This window comes from Palaemon carinicauda, chromosome 11, assembly GCF_036898095.1.
Source record: "Palaemon carinicauda isolate YSFRI2023 chromosome 11, ASM3689809v2, whole genome shotgun sequence".
In the NCBI taxonomy this organism is placed as follows: domain Eukaryota; kingdom Metazoa; phylum Arthropoda; class Malacostraca; order Decapoda; family Palaemonidae; genus Palaemon; species Palaemon carinicauda.
In genome coordinates this window covers 123,056,649-123,079,112 of record NC_090735.1, presented here as the reverse complement: position 1 = coordinate 123,079,112, position 22,464 = coordinate 123,056,649, and the positions used below count along the sequence as shown (strand labels likewise).

The window sequence follows — 22,464 nt, the reverse complement described above, 5'->3', positions numbered from 1 at the left end:
ATTGTGAAAATACAAACTTGTAACACAAGAAATCTTGAATATTAATGTTAATATAAACTTTTGAGCGGACTATTCACTTGAAATTTACTCTCTATATGCTGGGTCAGACTGGTCGTAGTAATGTTGGTGAAGGAGGACCCCACCAATGCTACACAGCAGTAATGCTTGATAGAGCTAAAAACACATCGTGAATATCACTGCATTTATCAATCTGTAATTTATCATTCATCAACTCTTAATTTCAACATTTAGCGTAAGGCACGGGTGTACAGTATGTTGTAAAACCAGCTATGTAGTATATATCAGCCAGCAACACAATGAAATGGTGACATGATATTTGGGTATATAAAATAAACAAAATGTCTAAAAATTACATTTTTTGTTGTGCTATGAAAGTTGAAACATAAATTCACTCAGTGGCATGTTGGAACCCCAGTATTTTATGTGTTGTGTAGGAATTTAAAGTGTATGATTCTTCTTCAAGCATAAACTTAACCTGTGCAATAAACTGTCATACTCTCCTAATACATGAAAGGGTGACAACTGTTGCCAACGAATAAATGACTGCCTCTACACTGGAGCTCTTTTCGTATAATACAAGTGACATTCTAACCAAATTTGGAACAGGAAGATAAAGTTCTAGTTGATGTCATTTCTAAAGCCATTGGAATGGAGGAGGACATCTGTGACTTACTACACTTCCTTGTATTCTTGTTAGCGTACATCACAAACTTGTATTTTTCTTAACTATACACACCTAAGTTCTTTAAAGGGTTAAGATTCTGGCAACAACTGATAATGGTCAATGGAAAATTATTGAGGTTCAAGCAAATGCTACTCGGTATCACTGGTGGTCCAGGTCTGCCAGTGCTCTGAGTCCCTTCTGATTTTGCCCAGGACTTTCGGGACAGATGCGGCAGGAAGAGAACCTAACTAATATAAACCCTCATCCTTTAGAAGGAGTCGCGACCTACCTGGTTGGTTAAAAACCCAGAATCACAATGCTCAGTCCGGAGAGAAAATCAGAAATGATTCTTGCATCCGGTGACCCATAGTTGAGTCACTTAATGCGTCCTGGCCTAGGAGTTTTTTAATACAACCTATCTTCAATACAGTAGGAACAAAATTCCATTTTAGGGCTGATATAAGTATTGGGTTTGCCTTATGTCAAAATCACCCTTGAAATTTTACTATTTAGTTAAATGACGACCAGTCACTATTGTATTCACCTGCATCAGCCTGTTCCAGCTCCGTGTTGCATTCGTTGACCCCAAGAGACAGAAAGAATTCCAGTTATTCTTACTCTTGAACCTTCAAAACGTGAAGGGAACGCTATCTTAGACAATGCTTCTATGTCCTGAAAGAAGTGGGGCTTGCAACACCACTTGCTGGGCTTCTACCGCAGGTCCTATGTAGTATGTATCCAGGGAACTATGGATGCAATCCTGAAGGTAGCGTTCTGTGAGGAAGTCTGTCTATTCCAAACACCATCCTTCAACACTTGGGCAACTGAATGGTTCTTACTGAAGGGTAACATAGCACCAATCCCTCTGACTTCATGAGCTTTAGGAGGGTCTGAGGCCAATGTATCTGCTCCTTGTCCTCTGTAGGCTCTACTGACTACAGAGCCAGAAGCAAATGATATGTTTGGAAATTTTCTTCTTTGGCCTCCCTGTGCTAATAGATGCCTGCCTAATTAGCGAGTTCTTAAGTTTAGGAGGCACTGTGGGATGGTGTAGTTGTTTAAAGGTTGCAGTCCTCTTGAAGAAAGAGGCTTGACTTGCATTTTCCCACTTTACCACTGCCGGATCCACTTCACTGCCGGATCCACTTCATCCATGTGAAAGAGAGAGGTACTTTGTGTTAGTGAAACGTTTCTCAAAGAAGGGGGTTTTGGAAGCCATATGCTTGATGAACTTGTTGACCACTGCATCCCTTTGTTTCAGTAGATCATCAAACATCTGCTCATCTGTATGTTCATTGTTGCACTTGTCCTCTGCTTGACAGCTGCAGAATGTGGTGCAAAACATCTTTGCACACTTACAACTGCACTGCCCAGTTGCTCCACTGGTAAGCAGCCTGGTGTACCAAGAATTGTACCAAGAATTCATTGCCTTCGCACCCAAAAAGGTGAGCTCCTCATACATCAGAATCTGCCAGATTCTGGTATTCTGCAAAATATGAGGCATACCAGGCCCATGGTCCAACCAAGAAGAGGTCTGTAGAATGGATATTCTATGTGCATGGTCTCCGAGGCCGAGAAAAGTGATGGTTGCTGTGCGAGCCTTTCTACAGTCATCCCTAGGGTTAGGGTTGCTACCTCTGGATCTAAGGGAAGCAGGAAAGGATGAACTCCCTGTTATGTAAAAATTTCTCCGTTTTGAGAAGACAGGAGAAATGAGCAAGTCTTTAGTTGCAGAAACCTGAGCCTCCAGTTTCTGGAGTCTGACATGGACATGGCAACTTGAACTGGTGCTTCCAGGTGTGTGCTTTCCTTTAAAGCGGGTTGATGGATGTCAATTTTCCTGATGGGTCCTAAGACCCTCAGGAAAGAAGACTCCTCCTCAAGCTCAGTAGAGCTAGAATTAAGGGCCTCACGTCATCAGGACCACATGAGTCGGCGGCATAGGAAGTCTCGGTAGGCTTGGGGGAGGCCCAATTGCGAGACCTTTGAAGTGCTGGTTTATTCTTTTTCTTTGAAATGTCTTTCATCTCCCCTAGTTTCTCTTCCCTGCAAAAGGGAGAGGCGGCAAGGGATCACAGGACGTTCGGTGGAATTAGGTTCCACCTCATCTGGAAATACAGGGTCCAGACACAATTGTGGTGATGGTTCTCCAGTTGATTTCAATGGAGAAGTCTCGTGGATCAATTTTAACACACTAATAATCTCTAACAGTGAAAGCTTGTATTCACCCATAAACGCTATAGTCTATGATCCGTACAATGTGGCTGTCCTTTCTTGACTTATAGTGGAACAATTTCTAGCCCTTAACAGGTACGACTAGCAACTCTAATGAGTGGATTGTTGCGCTTTTATGTAGTCTATCACCACCCATTGAAAAGGAAGGAAAGAAACTGGTCGTTCACCCGACGAAGCCATTTGCTTCTTAGTTTTCCCCTTTCAAAGAAAATGTCAAGAGGTACTGTATATTCTCTAAATAACTCCTCTTCTTAAGACAAACTACTCTTTGGGGAGGAGTCTGCTCGTGGTGGAAGTGGTACATAACTTAACTGCGCACACTCCTGAGGATCTTGTTCTCTTGTCTGAAGGAAAAGTCGCGCGTGCCTGTGGTTGAGGGTCAAGTGCTCATGGCTGAGGGTCGCCTCAACTAGGCTAAAGCCTAAGAAATGGACTTCCTCACTCCCAGAGGAGTATGCAGAGAACTGCAAAGAGGGCGATGGCATAATAGGAGCTGGGATATACAAAACCGTAGACTGAGGGTAATTTTCAAGTGTAGTTCTCCCTGTTTCCCTAGGGTAAGAAGGGGAGTCGACTGCCTTGAATAAATGCCCTTCAGTACTAAGATTGCCAGTGTTCTGGGGATTGCCATCCTTAGAGTTAACCAAATAAGAGCTGGAGTAATGAGCTTCGGTAGTTGGGATCTCATTGACGAAACTGATGGAGAATGATCACACTTGAATTTCTTCTTTTTCTTAAAATCTGGCCCACTGTGAGGGCAACCACTCTCTACACAAATTGCAAGGGGAATCCGAAGTGCAGAGACCCAAAGAGTGAGTATCAACCTAAGCCTTAATTATAAAGATTCCTCGATGATGATATGGCAGTCCTGAACATGTAAACATTTTATCAAGTTCCTTCACACTCATACTGCTATCAGAAAAAGAGAATATTAAGAAAAAGCTGCACAAAACTTCAGGCTGGTTACAGAGATTGGAAAAACATTTGTTCAATAGAATGTTCAGGATCAGAATGGAGGCTCGGAGCGCAGTCGGGCACGGGCCACGAGTAATACTGGGGCCGGTTGCCTGAACCTCTGTAATTTTTCATTGGCCGTTACCAGCTGTCGCCATAATCTTACCCCTGTTATAGGGCGGACGTTTGTAAACACGTAGGAACACATAAGAGTGATAAATTGAGTTTATAATCGAGCATTTTGGGGAACCTGGCATTTCCCCTTCCAACTTGACTACAATAAATTGCGTGGGACATGATGGACTACTATAGATGTAAAATTCAGATGAAGATCTTGTGTATAACAGTCCCCTAAAAAAAGACATCAATATATTTCTCCAAAAAATGGCCACAGAAACAATGATTTAATATAGATGAAATAACTGGAATTGACATGGGTTACAAAGGCCACTCAACATAAATCTTGAAAGAACCTATGATAATCTTTCATTGTAGATCATGTTGATTTTCAATTCTGGCTTCACTCAGTCTGATCCAGAAAGGGTGGGAGGTCAACACAACGTGGGAAAGTTCTCTAGGTACAGACATCACACACAATTCACATAGCTAGGGCTGGAGGAAATCGGTTCTCACCAGTAAAGTCATATTGAGATAAAACAGGAAAATTCATTGTATATACCTTCATCAATTCTCACCTAATGCCTATATAGCTTGCCTGTACTTGGTTGGAACTCATTTAGTCCTCATCAGCTAACTAGGCACTCCATAGCCAGCTCCTGCTGTACCCACATTGAAGCAAGATGGCAGGTGCATTTACACACAGTCCTTTGTCATTGTTCAATGATGCCACATCAGCTGAAGAATTCACGTAGCTCTATCATGGGCTTTGTTAAAATTAGTAGTGCTTATGCTAACTGGTCAACAAAAGTGCCAGCAGTCTACCAGCACTGCCATTCAATTTGAGCGAATTTTGGCAATGACCTTTGCTGACTTGGCCAAGAAGGACATTATCCAAACTAGCATACACTCCAGAGACTCGTCATAGATTTTGACCGATTGATTAAGATTGCAAAAAGGCAAATCTTTAAAGGGTTCAATATAGGTTCAAAATGATGTACAAGGATGATGATGATGATGAAATGAGAACCAGCTCCAGCAAGCAGTAACTGGAGAGGGAGGCCAGAGCTGAAAAATTCATGGAGGCTGGCAGCAAGAGTTCAAGTGTGTCTACACAAGTTCCTCTTCAGTCCTTGCAAGATTTTATTTTGCTTACACTGTCCTCACTGCCTGATTGACAGACAGAGAATTCACTGGTGGGGTAACAGTAGCTGTTATGAATAATCTTCAACTTGCCTACTCCTGCCCCACCTGTAGATGTTCACAGAATTTCCTTACATGAAAAGTTACAGGCTGCTAAACAGGAAGAACCCATGCCTTGCCTCAGGCAAGGGAAATCAGATACCAACCAGATTGGAGTCCACACACCAGATGACTGATCCAATTTGGTCGCCAATTCTGTACATAAAATTGAGGAGAAATTACAGGCATTACCACCCTTGTAGACCACTTTCTTCGCCTCCCCTGTCCTAATTATGACAAACGAGCAGGGAACAAGGATTGCACCTTGTAGAAGATGAATGGGTGCTTTATCTTAGTTGGGAGCAGAATTCAGATTTAAAACTACTGTATGCAAACTGTAAAAACCCCATGGAAGCTGCTTTTCAAGTACTGCATTAGCTACACCTATATAGCTGGATCAATACTCATCACCATAATGAGATGAGTCTGGATAGCTTGAATGGAACAATACGGTTGCAGAACTTGTAACATACTGTGCAATTATGCAGATCATCCACCACAATTGTCCAAGGAGAGTACAACTCATTAAGCCCTTCTCCTGTGCAGGAGTAGACAAGGGCAATAATGCTGTGTATGGTGAAGGAATTAAATGGCTGGGCATATCTCTTCATGTTCACTACATCACATGGTAAAGTCTTGTTTGCGAGACCTTTATAACATCAAGAGTTCTGTATATGCCATTAAATTACGTAAAAATACTAGACAATTACCTGGCTTCGAGTAGGAAGCCATATGAACCTCAGGTGAGTCTAAGTAATGATTTTATTATCAAAATGACATTATTAAGCATACGACAATTATTACAGTTGCATCAAGTATCAAATCAGCCCTTTTTTTTTACATTTTGTAAGAAAGCTTCATATAACATTGAACAGAACCATAAATTACACAAACTATTAGATTTCAAATGTATTCATACATCTTTCCAAGTTTGGCAGATATGACGTTGTTGAACAGGACCAAAAATTACACAAACCAGTATGTTTAAAATTAGCTTGTGTTATTTAAAGATCAACTTCTTCCAAACGGTAAAAATAATCCACCACTGAAAAATATCATGCCTTCAGCTGACATGTAAACAAAACTTGACAACTCACCTATTTAAATCAATGGTGATCCTGGGTTCTCCACATCAGCTGCTGCTTCCAACTGATGCTCCAGGAGGCTCTCTTCATCACCAACACCTACCGCAGGTTATTAGAGAAGTGCTGGGGCTCATGTCATTTGAACTTTGTGACGACATGCACAACAACATTCACTTACATTTCAGCATGCAATATTTAGTCTAACCTGGAGTTCTGCCAGCAATGAACTGCAATGCCTCCTTTTATAAGATGGATTTTTAAAATTGATAATTACTTTGTTCCAATATCTTCATAAAATATAATACTTGTACTGTTGTGTAGTGATGAAAAGATTAGTTTTGAGTCGCTGTTAGTAAATTAATGTTCATTCACCCTAAGCCTCAGGAATAGTTTTAGGTGCGTGTGTAGGAACAACAACCGACATTCCCTAATGACTCCAGTCTCTGACTTGGTATGGATTTTCAAAATGGGGAAACCCCCTCTAGTCGAAGAAAAACATATAGTTTTACAAAGACAAATCTAATAATTTTTTTTTTTCATATCAATCTTGTCATTTCAATTAGCCAACAATTGTGCTTCATGAATCTTGACACTTAAATAACTCACAAAATCAAAAGAAAAATAAGATTGCCTCCAGGTAGGATAGCCAAACCCTACATCAGGAGATACTTGCCAAGTAAGGAAAAACAGCTCTTACTTTTTCTTGTGTTTTGGGTCATAGCTGCAAGCAATCAGTTTGGCTGAGCGTTGGGACACTGATATAAATGATGGGTTTGCACTGAAAAAAGTTAACTTTGGAAAAACAATGTTACAGTAAACCCATTATTTACATTAGTCTCAATCATAGTTTAGGTGGAAGAAATGAATTGCTGAAGGAAACACAGAATAGCCGATTTGAACCAAAGATTCAAATCAAAATACATTACTTGAGATTAGTAAACTAACAAATGCCCTGAAAAGTAGTCAGTCAGTGAAGGTCAATACTCTGTAAACGATAGTTAAGTAAGGAGTCTAAACGAGTCTATTCATCACACTGACAAGTAAGGTGGTATATATCCTCTCAGTCCTCAGTGCAGGGCATTTTATTTTGGCCCAGATTCACAACTTTCATCCATCAATCCTATCTGAAAGTCTTGTAAACTAAATGAGGGAAGCTTATGTTTAGGAGTGGAAAAATCTTCTTTGGTTAATACGACATCCGTGTGCCAAGACCATGCCAAACAACCTTATCAATCCAAAAGGGTGTCAAAGCAAGTAGTATCTGGAAAGGGCTAATGCTCTTTCATGTATCAAACGATGTCAAGGATGACAAAAAGGAAGGGGGATAACTATTTGACATCTTGGATAAAACAGCCCAATTTTTACACTGACCATGAGGCAACTATAAGGTTGTAGTTGTAAGTCTCTGAATTATGGCTTTGACCAAAACTTCTACAACAAAGGATGGGTTAATGTAGTTCTGGATGCAGTGTAGACTCAAGACTGAGAAAAAAATTTCCTTGGTTGCCACGATCTTAACAGATGTGCCTGTTTTCTGATGGGTCTCCCTTTTGTTGTAAAATATAGCTTGTGTGATCTCTTGTAATACCCAGTCAAAAGTGTCAGTATAGACGAACTCACTTTCTGACTCTGAATCAAATACCTGAGCATGAGAGAAAAAAATCTGTACAGGAGGGTCAATCTGTATCACAGCTGCTGGTGGTAGTGCAGTTACCAAAAGTTGGAGTACTTGTTAATGCAGCCATTGATGGAAGTATATCCCTCGCCAAAAGTCTGTTCCTCTGTGCTTTGAGTTCCTATGTTTGATAGCATGGTAATGCAACTGTCGTTCGAGCAACCATTATCCTGTATCTCATCAATAGCACCTTGTTAACTCGTGCTAATTCTCAATATAATTCACACAAATATGTTGACATCAAGTTCTGTTGCTGAGATATCATTCAATAGCACCTAACAGATAACATTGATGGCAGTAATCATGGGTGCACTTGGACTCGGCCATGTACCATTCTTGTCAGTCATTTCCTAGAGTCACAAATCCAAATCCCAAGTTTGTTAGTACCAGCCACCTGCTGAGATACACCGCTAGAGTGTTATTGGATCCTTTGACTGGCCAGATAGTACTACGTTTGATCCCTCTCTCTGGTTGTTGGTCATTTTCCTGTGCCAACACATATACTGAATAGTCTGGCCTATTCTTAACACATTCTCCTCTATCCTCATACACCTGATTAAAATTACCAAATAATTCTTCTTTACTCAAGGGATTAAGTACTCCAATGTAATTTTTCAGTGGCTACTTTCCTCTTGTTAAGGGTATAAAAGACTAAAGCTACAGAAAGCAGCTCTTCTAGGAGAAGGACACTCCAAAATTAAACCATCGTACTCTAGTCTTGGGCAGTGCCATAGCCTCTGTACCATGGTCTTCCACTGTTTTGGGTTAGAGTTCCCTTCCTTGAGGGTACACTCAGGCATGCTGTTCTGTCTTGTTTCTCTTCCTCTTGTTTTTTTCAAGTTTTATAGTTTATATATGCCATATCCATTTAAATGTTGTTACTGTTTTTGAAATATTTCCTTTTGATTGTTCATTAGTTCTCTTGTAATTTGTTTATTTCCTTTCCTCACTGGGCTATTTTTCCCTGATGGACCCCTTGGGCTTATAGCATCCTGCTTTTCCAACCAGGGATGTAGCTTAGCTTGTAGTAATAATAATAGTAACATCAGTCGTTTTAAATCACTATGAGATCTTGGCCATGACTTAAAATTCTATCAATCATCTTTATCAGATATGAGGCCTTAGATATGATTATCATATCTATTGATTATTATCATTGGGTTGAAGATTGGCTGTGTACTATGCAAGGGCCTGTACCATGTCAACCTCACAAATACCCAATATTGTTCTATGACTGTATATTTTATTAGTCCTTTTTTGTTGGGTATATAAATCCAAGAAGGTGATGTGCCTAGCGCCAAGAGAAAGAACACCTATCATTCTATTTGCCAGGTTTGCACCCCCCAGACACATTGCATGCCTGGAACTGCCACTTTAAATGTCTTTATTTTCATTCAACCTTGTTTGCTTAGGTCTTAAAGCCACAAATACTCCTCAACCTGTTATCTTCATTGTTCATGCAATGTGCAGTCAAGATCCAATACAAGGAAGTAGCAATGTCTGCCTTCCTGCCTGACTTTTCTGAAAGGCACTTCAACCTCAGCCATGTCCACTTGTCTTATGGGCCTTCACCATTCATACAATACTTGGTAATACTGTAGACCATGTTAAAATCCTCCCTTCTAACCGTCGCTCTACTAGGCATGCCACATCATATGTTGCAGACATGAGACCAAGGTCATGTCAATATACTATACAATACTCCTATTGATGGATATGTTGAACACACAATAACAGCAATATTCTAGGCTTTGGACCTTGTCTGTTTATTTCCACTCTGCTGGAAGATTCTCTTTGTTGATCATATGTTGGGCATGGTACAACCACAGTGCTTCATGTGTCCATTGTTCTGTCAGTCATTTAGTTCTGACACAGAAAACCTCCCAGTGTCAAGTTCTAGGGGGTCTTCTGTCAGTTGACTCTGCAGTAACAGAATTGGTGAATCTGAGCCACCAGTGGGAAACCTAGCCTGACCAGGAAGAAAACCAACTTTGCAGGCCCACAGGCAGGTCGAGAGAAACAATCAATCTCCAATGCTGCTACATTGTATGCTGAACATCACAAAATACTGTGAAAACAGAGAATATTATAAAAACCAGAACAATTTATTTTCTTTATCAATAATATCAAGATTGAAATACTGTGATCTCTGAAAATGAATCTGTAGTTGATGTTTAGCATCATGATAAAGTTCGCTCCTTTTTCATAAGGTAAGCAGTGATTAACTATATAAAAAAAATTGCAACAAAAACCATTTTAAATTATATATAATCGTTTATATTACTGTATTTTGTTCATTTTAATAAAATAAGATTTCTATGTTACAAGCAAGACATCCAAAAAAAAAAAGTGACCTTTCCCAACTGGATTCCAGTTACTATAGGTGCACATGCATAATGGCAGCCATTCACCCCGCATATCTATTTGTAGGAATAATGTCTAGGACTCCTGAGGACCACGGATGTAGGCTAATGTAAACTATGGTAATTTTTTTTTTTAAATGTGTTCTTTTATGGCATGAGTTAGTGCTCAAGTACTGTATATCATATTTCAAAAAAGTTCTTTGGTATTGACTAAGGTTGAAATGTATTTTCCATTACTATGATCTCACATCACAACATTCATCAGACCTCGATATCTTGAATTCAATATATATCAAAAGACTTGTATAATCTAAGCAACATTACATAGCATCTACGCAAAGCCACTCCGATGATTAAATGGTTCATAAAAAAAAGCAAGATAACAAGTTACAATATTTGCAAATCAAGTATTTCTGGCACCAGTTTATCTGTACAATTTTATACTCCTGGTGGACTTTCATCGTAGTTGATAATTCTTTTTTAAAAATGTATGAAAGGAATAAGCTCAAACTTTGTTTACAACCCCAAATGATGTTATAGTAATAATTGTTATTGTCACTGAATCACTATTATTGTCCCCAATATATATGGATTCTAATGGTAAAACCCAAGAACTCTGATTTGACAAGATAGCTTTCCACAGAATAAAATTGCAGGATGTAAAAAAAAAATACACATGACAAACTAAAAAGAATAGGCTGAAGTTCGGCAGAGGAGCATATTTTAAATTGGCACTGCAACCACACAAACTTTGAAAAAAACATCAAAACCATTCACACTCAATAGGAAAAAGACTGACATAGTTAGATCAATCGAATGGGATGATGTCAAATGAAATAAAAGAACACGACAAAGGTTAAATACTCATTAATATGAGTTTCAGAACATCATGTCAACATGTAAGAGATGAAAAAAAGTAGCTCACAAGAAATGGAAGCATAAAACAATATGAACAACTATAAAATTAATACACGGTATATAGTAGCACTAAAATTTTCTGATAAATGTTTCAAAACCATCACCTCTAGGGGAACATTACTGCTCGTTTTCATTTGATGTGACGTGATTAAAATCTCTGCCGAGATTCTTTGTTTCGCAATAGAATAAATGCAAAAAAAGGCTTCATGGTGTAGCCTGTATGGCATCACAGTAAAGGATTGGTGAAGCGTCGCAAAGTTAGTTGTATGCTTCAAGTCAAGTAGTTAGGTATAAGCACTAAAATAGCAGTAAAACTTGTCTTCTGAAAGTTCATGGTAGATCACCCAAAAGAAAATCCTCTGATGATGGAATTGATCACAATTAGCATGACTGAGATAACAAAAAAACCCCAAAACAGGGAATTCTGTCGATAAAAGAAATAGCCGAGGATGCTGCTAACTTCTGCGTAAGAGAGCAACATTCCAACAATGGTAGAGTATACGAACAAGAGCATTACAGCAGTTACTGACACACCTACAGTATTTTTCAAATGCTACAAAAAAAATCTCTTGAATTCAAAATTAAAATCAAGAACTGAAATATTTAGAATAATTATACTTGGTATTTCACAATGCACTGAGATCACATGAGTGTATAGAAGAAGCGAATCAATACAATATTGGTTTTCTTACAGTTCTGTTTCAAATGTTCAATGACATTGCCCTCTTTCATCTAACAGAGAAAATTAACAGTAGCATGGCATATGCACTCTTGAAGCTTTAGAACACATCAGTCACTTGCCTTGCTTTCTGTACGTGGATATGAAGCTACAAGAGATAAGTGGAGTTGGAAGGAAGGAATATCTTTGTGATGCATCCACATGAAAAATTCTTTTTCCCTAACCCCCAACAATCCCAAATTGAAAATTAGGTATGCTGTACGAGCTAAATACCTTAGAGTGATGAACGAGGCCAGAGGGATTAAGAAGCGTAATTAGAAACCAGGAGAGTTTACAAACTAAGGCTATTGTAACTCAGGATAATGTCATAGGAAAAGATGATCCCCTAGCTATGAAAAATAGTTACAGGTATTAGAGGCAAGAGATTTAGAAAGAGAGGAAAGAGGAAAATTATTCTCCAAACAATTTATATTTCACTATAGACCCTTAGCCATCCAAATTCTGGAGAAAGCACCTGGTTACAAAGATAATTATCCTGTCTGACGATATCATATGCCTGAAACCTGTTGGCCAGGAACTATCAGTAGAGATTTAATACAACTAGAATTTACAAGAGCAAAAATGGCGATTGATGTCCTCAGGAGAAGGTTCTTTATCCTAACCTACATTCTTTATTTAGTTTTAGCTTGGTGTAATAGCTGTCATACTGATAGATAATACTGAAGTTAAAACCTTCCCTTATTATTGAATGACATTACAGTTTAACTTACTCAATTTGCACTTGAACAGTGTCTTATTCTTGTTAATTGTCCTCCAAACAACTTTATTAATTTTATCGTTATGGCTTAGAAAGTACAGTATATAGTACTTGCTTTTCCTCAACATGAGTTTTATTTGGTTTATATGGTTATAAAGTATGACTTTAGAAATTTTTCAATACTGTAATTGATATAAACATGGTTTTAAAATGTAGACCATGTGGCCCAGTCCTGAGGCTGGAAGGCCATTCAACGCCACATTGCGACCAACAGAAAACCCTGCAGTTGCACTAAATAATAAAAAATAGAAGAGGTTGGAGGGCAAAATGAAAGAAAAAAGGCAGAAACAGAGGTATAGCAGGAGACTATAGTCAATTTCTTTTAGCGATGCAGATTTGCACCGACTCGCAGCGGTGCCCTTTTAGCTCGGAAAAGTTTCCTGATCGCTGATTGGTTGGACGAGATAATTCTACCCAATCAGCGATCAGGAAAATTTTCCGAACTAGAAGGGCACCGCTGCGAGTCGGTGCAGATCTGCCTCGATAAAAGAAATGGACTATACACAGTCAGTGCAGCTAGGGGCCAAAGGGATGCTACAAAGAATCAAATGCAAAGCCTGTAGTGCACTGACAACACTAAACACCCCACAGGATACTTTTTTTTGTTTGTTATAGTAGTGCTAGATTAGATATTAATATAGACTGTACAATGACGCTCTTATGTAATCCCTTTTTTTGGGGGAGGGAGACTGCAAGACGTACATTGGTATAAAATAAATTACAAACTAGGGTCACAGGGCCCCTCGAGTATAAACTTGCTGGCTAACTGATAGATAAGGTGAGAGAATCCTATTAATGCACTGTGTATGCAAAAGTATGACCTGGTTTTAAACAATTTCAAACACTGTTTTAGAAGTACGGCTCTCTTGTAGAGACAGCTGGTAACTTTTTGCCCGGTTCTAACTCCCGGATGATCACTTACGCCAGAGTAAACTAATGGCGATAGCCTCTAAGACTAGAAAGTTAGTGGGTTTGCAAAAAAATAAAAATTTACTGAATAAAAAGGCCATCCCAAAATATCCCAATGAAATACATGAATCTCCTATAAATCCCCTAAAAAAAAAAAAAAGATGGCTGCTTAGTGAAACTTATAACTTTATTAACACAATAAGTAAGTCCTCAGGTTACAAAGGTTTAGAGCTACAATGTACAATGGAGCTCAAAATGAAGGAATTGTATTATTTAATTTACAGTTTCATTTTATCATTCTGTATTTATGTTCTTCATATTTTTCTCTCCTTGTTACGCTTCCATGTCATTAAGTCGGTTTTTATGACCTAGATTATGACTTTATAACATTAGCATAGGTGATAAACTAGGTGCTAATGTTCAGTACTGTATTTGGGTGTGTTCCAACTTGCATTAAAACTCTATTTAAAAAAAAGTCTCTAGAACGGATCTCTGTTGTAAGCCGAGGACCTAATAATGGCTACTGTACTGTATATATATTTGGTGCACTTTGCTATGACTGGTTTTATCATAAAAAATTATTATCGATAATACGAAAAACAAATCTTAGCCAATCTATAAAATACTATTGAATAGTAGATGCAGTATATAAGATTCTAAGAAAATAGCTAAAATGTTCAAAACAACCGTCATAAAATTATTTAATTTTCAGGGATCCTTCTACCTCAAATGCTACTGGAGCTAAATTGAAAATTTGAATGCTATCAAAAGTGTAAATTCTGAAGCAAAACTCAAGTTCAATGGGTGTACACTAATTCATGAAATTCACTCACTTTATAGTTTCTAAAACCACTCGCTGAAGATAATTTAATTTCTTTTCCACATTATACCATGCTTTGACAGGCATATTTCAAATTCAACATAACAGATTACAGAACTATATACACAAGGCAGCATAACATTTTCCTATAATGGGGAAAATACTCAATATTCAATGCTTCTTAACCACTTCACTGAAAATACACAATAGATAAAGAGCATTCTAAAAAAAAAAAATCAACCTCCCTGAAACTTTAAAAGAAACCTAAAATTGAAAGACTAATTTAGTATTTTCCATTACAATAACTCACAGTTTCAGTATTTTCTCTCATTTAACTAATGACGACCTTTGAAACAGCTGTAAGCAAAAATTAGAACAGGAATTTTCTTATAATTTTCCTTTGACCCTAATCCCAGGGATCATGAGTGTATTTAGTTTTAGATTTCATAGCTTCTCTGAGCTTTATGACTGACTTGCACACCCATGCATATTCCATTTGACTACAAAATACATAAAATAGTAATACATTTCAAGCAGACTATTTATCTGATTTTTTTTTTTTCAACCTCAAAATAAGATCTATTATGGAAACACATTCAGTACTGCATGTAAAAGAATAAAAGGAAGCTTTAGGCTAATGACGACACATAAAGCCATAGATATACCTTCAGCAAGAGAAACAGTTAAGAGCTATCTGGCAATAATGAGACGCTTACCTATGAGAAATTCTGCACTAAACAGCCCGCAAGAATATTTCTGATAAATACAACCTGTAAAACACCAAAAAAAAAGGACAGTCTGGATTACCAATGACTAAGCCAATTGACTACTTATTCTACTCCTTAGACAGTATAAGAAAACCAAAGAGAAAAAATTAGGGGAAACACAGGTTTATAAATAAAAGTACGGCATCTTCACTGCACTTACAACTGGCCAGGGCACAATAAGCAGGTTCATAAAGCATATCCCAATAAGATCTGTTTACAGCCTTCTAAACTGGATAAAAGTTCTAAGGAAAGTGAAAGAATATATCTATCCTAAAATGTTAAAAAGAGGCTAGGAAATTCTACCGAACTTTGTGTATAATGAAATAGCCATGGATTAGTCACCACATTCTTACATGACTTCACCATCTAGAAACTAAATCTTCAAAAATTAACTACAGCAGGTAAAGAACAGCATAATCATGAAGGAGAAAACTGTATCAAGATCACTGACACCGTCTCAAGCAATTGACAAGTTACGGTTTGAATGCTGAACTTTTACAGAATAACTGTTTTGCAGATTTAAAACTGCATCTTTATATATCAACTGTCTTATGGTATTGTATGTATATCTTGTAACTTCTGTACTTGAAATACTCATGACTAAATTTAAAATGTCACATAGTAACCTAAAACTGGACTTGCAATGTCCCTTGTATGGTCTGAAAGCCAGACATATATATCGCAGGTGAGGTGCAAACAGCAAACAAGAAATAAAAATACTAAAAAATATAAAATTCAAATGCCGTAAAACTTTTTTAAATAAGATACAGATGGGAAATAGTAAATAAAGTTTGGTTTACAGGATTGGAACAAGAATTCAGTAGGCTATAGCCCTACTTTACCAAATTCAATTCAGAAACACACACTTAGCAAATAAATACAACATACAAAACTGAACAAGACAACCAATATGATTTTACATATTCTGATGGTATTTTATAAATATAAGTGAAAAACAAATATAATTCAAATCATCATTTGAAAGAGCTATGGGAAAGCAAAACCATGCAGTGTATAATTTTACCACAAGTAGTCCCACCCAAGTAAATAAATTGTAGATAATAAAGGGATTTTGACGAAGGAAAAATTTATTTCTGGGCGAGGAACCTGTGTCGCCCAGTGAAATGCTCCTCTAGCACCATTTCTAAGGTATAGTTATTGCTGAATATACCAGAGAAAAAAAAGATGCATGGAATGCCAGGAATAAACCTAGCTCGCTCACTCTTTGAGTGTCGGTATAGAAAACTGGGGCATGATTGAACCACGACCATAGGTCCCTCACCAATAAGACCTCTCCTTCATCAACATCCCCTGGAACATCGAGGTGCCGTCCTACACCCGACTGCTGCCTCCTACTACGACTATCCCTCTCCACCCCTACATCTCCCCACCCCCTATCCTCATTCCTCAACAGCACCTGCGTTGGTCAGACGTGTTTTATTTTGCTCTGTGTTTTGTGTTTTTGAAGATGTCCAACGTTTTAGAGATCCCTGCTCCCAAGTTGAGTATTATATTTGTCTGTTTAGGATTTCTAGGTAGCGACACTCCTTTAATCTTTTACCATGTTTGGTTTTTTGTTTTCGCCGCTTGTTGTTCCCTTTCGGGTAAAAACCCCATCACTGTTAAAACAGCTAAACAGTTCCTCTTGAATCAAATTCCTAAAGATTTTAATCACGGCTGAAGGGACTTCATGGAAAATTCAAATTAAGAAATAATAGTAGACAGAATTTTCAAAATTTATTCTTGCTTAGCCAAAGCCTAAAGAAAAAGTCTAAAGAATGGAGGAAAACTGGGCTGGGTAAATACTGAAAAAAAGTAATTGATCCATCCTTTGAGGAAATAATATACAGCCAAAGAGATATAAAAAAGGACTATATGCAATGGGGAACAAAAGTTAATTAATTGCACTCTGGACAACTAATCACTGAGTAAAAGTGGAATGTGTAACCTGATTAGTGTTAAAATGTCTACCTGTGAGACAATGAGATACTATGGCTAGTGAGTTAATAGGTCTTTTGACTGGCAAGATAGTACTACACTGGACCCCTCTCCAGTTGTGGGCCATTTTCCTTTGCCTACAAATAGAGAGAATAGTCTCGCCTATTCCTTAAACATTCTCCTCTTTCCACATACACCCATCAACACTAAGCTAACTAAACAATTCTTCTTTCAAGACGTTAACTACTGTACTGTAATTGTTCAATGGCTACTTTCCACTTGGTATGCATTAAGGAGACTCTTTAGCTATGGTAAAGCAGCTTATCTAGAAGGCCTCTCAAAACTCAAACCATTATTCTTTAGTATTGGGTAATGCCATAGCCTCTGTACCATGGTTTTCCACTGTCTTGGGTTAGAGTTATCCTGTTTTCTCTTCCTATTTTTATTTCAAATTGTAGGTTGGGCAAGCTTAAAAGAAGGGCCATGGATGTCTTGTGGATTGTCAAAAAGGTTGCCTTTTCTCTATCTGTTTCCTATCTTCCTCATGGGTATTGATTTTCAAAACCATTGTTACTGTCCTTCCTTCAATTGAAGTGGCTATGCTGGAGAGTACTTAGCCTTACATGGTGTGGTGGCTCTGGATGTTGACCAATTTTATCCGCAATCTCATCTTTATTCGCTTTATATATATTCGTGTATAAATTGATTTAGTCATCATTATTGTTAAGTTTGTTTTCAAATATAATGAGAAATTTTTATTACTTTTAATTCTTACTGTCTACAGGTCTTGAGCAAAATCTAGGACCAGTGCACCATAGACTTTGCCATTTATCTAATACATAGCCATTTTCGTGGACTTCATGGCAGTATTCGAGATCTTACAGTTGCCTGCAGACAGTACGATATTCTATTATACTCAGAAACTTGGTTTCTCAAATGAGGTACTCCTTTGAGCTTCTTATTCTAGGCTTTAAGAAACCGATAATTTTGAAATAGGTGGCCATTCCAAGGGCAAGGTGAATGACAGTGTATATTAGGACCGAGTACTCAGCTACTCGTAAGTCCTGCTATGAATACGGATGCCATGAAATTCAGGTAATAAAAGTTTGTGACATACAAGAACTATTTGTGTACAATCTACCTGAGTCCAGAATTGAATAATTCTATCTTTGTTTGTTTTCTTACCATTATGGCTATGATACAAGATGATAGAAAGGCCTCTTTTGTGCTTTTCGTGATTTCATCGCTTAACATAGGGATTGGTTAACTTCTGTTTCTCCTACTGATAGCCATGGCTTAAGAGCTTTAGACTTTGCCTCTGAATCAGGCCAAGAGCAAATCACACGTGAAGCTACTCACAGTTCTGGTAACTACTTGGACCTAGTACACACCGACTGCCAGGGTGTTAAAACAAGTTAGTTGTTCTCTAGTTGGCACATCTGATTTTACCTTAGTTTCGTTAGTAATTAAGACAGCAGCCTGTTCCTGACGTATCATACTCATGTAAGATATATATAAAATCTCAAACTGGCTGGAATGGCATTTTGGGTGATCTTTTGCATTGGTCACAATTATATAAAAGTTTTGAGCCTGTTGTTCTCTTAAATGAGAATCTGGCCAACATAATTGATAGGCGTATCCCTTCTCGTGAGCTAAGGTACCGAAAGAAAGACAAACCCTGGTTCAATGATGATTGGAGATATGCTTATTTGGAGAAGTAGGAGGCATATCATCTTTGGAAGGATAAGAGATCACATTTAACTTGGAATAACCATATTCAACAAAGAACTGTTACTCAAGGGTTTATGTTTTAATAGAAATGGAATATAATTTGACCATAAAAGAAACCCTTCCTTTCTGGTACACTCTAGTACAGACTTAACAGTTCCTCCTTCATGTAAACCAAACGGTTCTGTCAGTCATTGTCCAAAGGAAAATGCAACCGTTTTGGCTGATGGGTTTGACAGTAAGCAGAGCGATGAGAAACTATCTTCCTCCTTTCTGTTCTCTTGAAACTAACTGACTTGTTTAGCGTTATGGTTCAGTGAAGTGAAAAACTCTTGATGGATTTGATTCTTATGGAGGTGTAGACCCAAATACTGTAGTATTTTTCTTTATTTCATAAAGACTGCCGATTCCTTAGCTCCTATGTTGTCTGTAATTTTCCACAAGTTAGCAGGAAGTTCTGTATGCACCTGTTGGAGAATTGGCAATGTTACTCCATTAAGTAAATGAGTTTGTGGTAGCTCTAGACCTGCCAATTACTGCACAATTTCCATAACTCCCTTATTATATAGCTTTCGAACGTCTTTTGACAAAACATCTAAATAGGTATGCAGAAGGTAATAATATGTTCCCTAATTTGTAAATTGGCTTTCACAAAGGCATGTGATGCCATTCTTAGGATTTCCAATGTTGTGCCGATCTCCTTTGGTTGTGGTCAGGAAGTTTGCATGATTGGCGTTGATTTTAGTGCTGCCTTTGGCCATGTTAATCATGAGGTGCTCGTTTTCAGATTCATTCAGTTGGAAGTAGGTGGGTCTTTTCTTAGCATCATTATTCATTTTTTAAATAATAGATTGTTAAGACTTGTTAATGATGGGCACCATAGAAAGTATAGGAATGTGATATTTGGCATTGCTCAGTATAGTGTTTTTGGCACATTACTTTTAATAATATATACACGATATGTGGTGTGGCCTAGAAAGCAAGTTCATTGAATATGCAGATGATGCTACTCTCTTTGCATCAATTCCATCTCCCCTAGCAAAACTCATGATTGCAAGTAAGTCGAGGACAGTGGTTCCTTTAACACCCAGATCTCTGCATTGATAATGTTTTTTTTTAATCATTTAAAACTTCAAAATACTAGGTGTGATTCTCGATTCCAAATTCACTTTTGAGAAACACATTCAGTCTGTTTCTTCTTCAATTGCACAAAAGTGGCTTATTGAGAAAGCCTTTTAAGATTTTTGGTGATCAATCTATTCTGAAGAGATGTTTTAATTATTTCATTCTGCCTTGTTTTGAGTATTGTTCTCCTGTCTAGTCTTCAACTGCTGACTCTCATCTCAATTTGTTGGACAAAAGCTTGCTGTCTTTTAAATTTCTTATTCCTGCTCTGACACCGTTGTTCAGTTAGTCGTTCATGTATGTTTCATAAGATTTTTCATAATTTTTTTACCATCCTTTGCATTCGGATCTTCCCAGACAGTACCATCCCGTATGTAGTACTAAGTATGCAGTTAGCTCTAACAGTCATGCCTTCTCCATTATAAAACTCAATACTACAAAGTATTCTAGAAGTTCTATTCCAGTTGTAACCAGATTGTGGAATGATCTTCCTAATCAGACTGTTGAATCAGTGAAACTTCAGAAGTTCAAACTTGCAGCAAATGTTTTTATGCTGTATAGGCTATCATAAGTCTGCCTTTATTGTTTATATATTCCATATATATTTTAGTGTTGTTACTGATCTTAAGAAATTTTATATTCATTATTCATGACTTATATACTGTATATAGTTTATCTACAGTATTTCCTTTGCTCACTAGGCTATTTTTCCCTGTTGGAGCCCTTGGGTTTATAGTACTCTGCTTTTCCAACTAAGGTTGTAGCACAGCTAGTAATAATAATAATAATTCCTTCCTTTTCCCATCAATAAAACCTTAACCATCAGTACATAGTAGTCGCATTGCTATTAAATGAAAGAGAAAATACTGAAAAGTGAAGTGTACAGTACTGTACTAATTCAGATACGTCAATACAAGCTTCCCAAATTTCAACCAATTCAAAAGCAAAGGTTTAATCAACAAAAACAAATGAAAATTGCATTAACCCTTTTACCCCCAAAGGACGTACTGGTACGTTTCACAAAAGCCATCCCTTTACCCCCATGGACGTACCGGTACGTCCTTGCAAAAAAATGCTATAAAAATTTATTTTTTCATATTTTTGATAATTTTTTTTAGAAAATTCAGGCATTTTCCAAGAGAATGAGACCAACCTGACCTCTCTATGACAAAAATTAAGGCTGTTAGAGCAATTTAAAAAAAATATACTGCAAAATGTGCTGGGAAAAAAATAACCCCCTGGGGGTTAAGGGTTGGAAATTTCCAAATAGCCTGGCGGTAAAAGGGTTAAAAATGTTATTTTTATTAATAAAATAAATTTTTGAATATACTTACCCGATAATCATGTAGCTGTCAACTCCGTTGCCCGACAGAATTCTATGGAGGGATACGCCAGCTATCACAATACTAGAAGGGGGTGTACTTACCAGCGCCACCTGTGGCCAGGTACTCAATCATTTGTTGTTGACACCTCCTCAATTATTCCTCGGTCCACTGGTTCTCTCTGGGGAGGAAAGGGAGGGTCGATTAAATCATGATTATCGGGTAAGTATATTCAAAAATTTATTTTATTAATAAAAATAACATTTTTCAATATTAAACTTACCCGATAATCATGTAGCTGATTCACACCCAGGGAGGTGGGTGAAAACCAGTGTACATGATTAAAGGATAGCTAAGTATCCCAAATTTCATATAACAGTTATCTCAAATAACAATGAAATAATAAGTACCTGGTAAGGAAGTCGAATAGAACCGTTACTCTGCCTTTTATTTAAAGTTCGTCTTCCTTACTGAGCGCAGCGTTCCTCTTGGAGGCTGAATCAACCCAAAGGTGCCAAAGTACAAGGGGTTGCAACCCTACTAAAGGACCTCTACCAAACCTTTAACCCAGGCGCTTCTCAAGAATGAATAGACCACCCGCCAAATCCAAGGATGCGGAAGGCTTCTTAGCCTACCGTAACAACCATAAAAACAACAATAAAAGTATTCAAGAGAAAGGTTAAAAAGGTTATGGGATTATGGGAATGTAGTGGCTGAGCCCTCACCTACTACTGCACTCGCTGCTACGAATGGTCCCAGGGTGTAGCAGTTCTCGTAAAGAGACTGGACATCTTTCAGATAAAATGATGCAAACACTGACTTGCTCCTCCAATAGGTTGCATCCATAATGCTCTGCAGAGAACGGTTTTTATTAAAGGCCAACGAAGTAGCTACAGCTCTTACTTCGTGGGTCCTTACCTTCAGCAATGCAAGGTCTTCCTCCTTTAAGTGAGAATGTGCTTCTCTGATCAGAAGCCTTATATAGTACGAAAGCCCATTCTTGGACATGGGTCTCGAGGGTTTCTTGATGGCACACCATAAGGCTTCTGACTGTCCTCGAATAGGTTTAGACCTCTTCAGATAAT

General features: G+C 37.8%; 1 protein-coding gene across 5 annotated transcripts in view; it reads right to left on the bottom strand.

Annotated features, from left to right (window-relative positions):
* Positions 1-22,464, bottom strand: part of LOC137650163 (popeye domain-containing 2-like) — a 73,019-nt gene that overhangs the window by 1,949 nt on the left and 48,606 nt on the right. For 2 of the 5 annotated variants that reach the window (XM_068383321.1, XM_068383323.1), the window contains one exon: positions 15,216-15,269. The exons of 2 other annotated variants lie outside the window; for them this stretch is intronic. In XM_068383321.1, coding sequence (XP_068239422.1) covers positions 15,216-15,269 — 54 coding nt within the window. Of the gene's footprint in view, positions 1-6,330; positions 6,418-15,215; positions 15,270-22,464 lie in introns of all 5 variants that reach the window. One more of the 5 variants, XM_068383324.1, reaches the window with a different exon arrangement.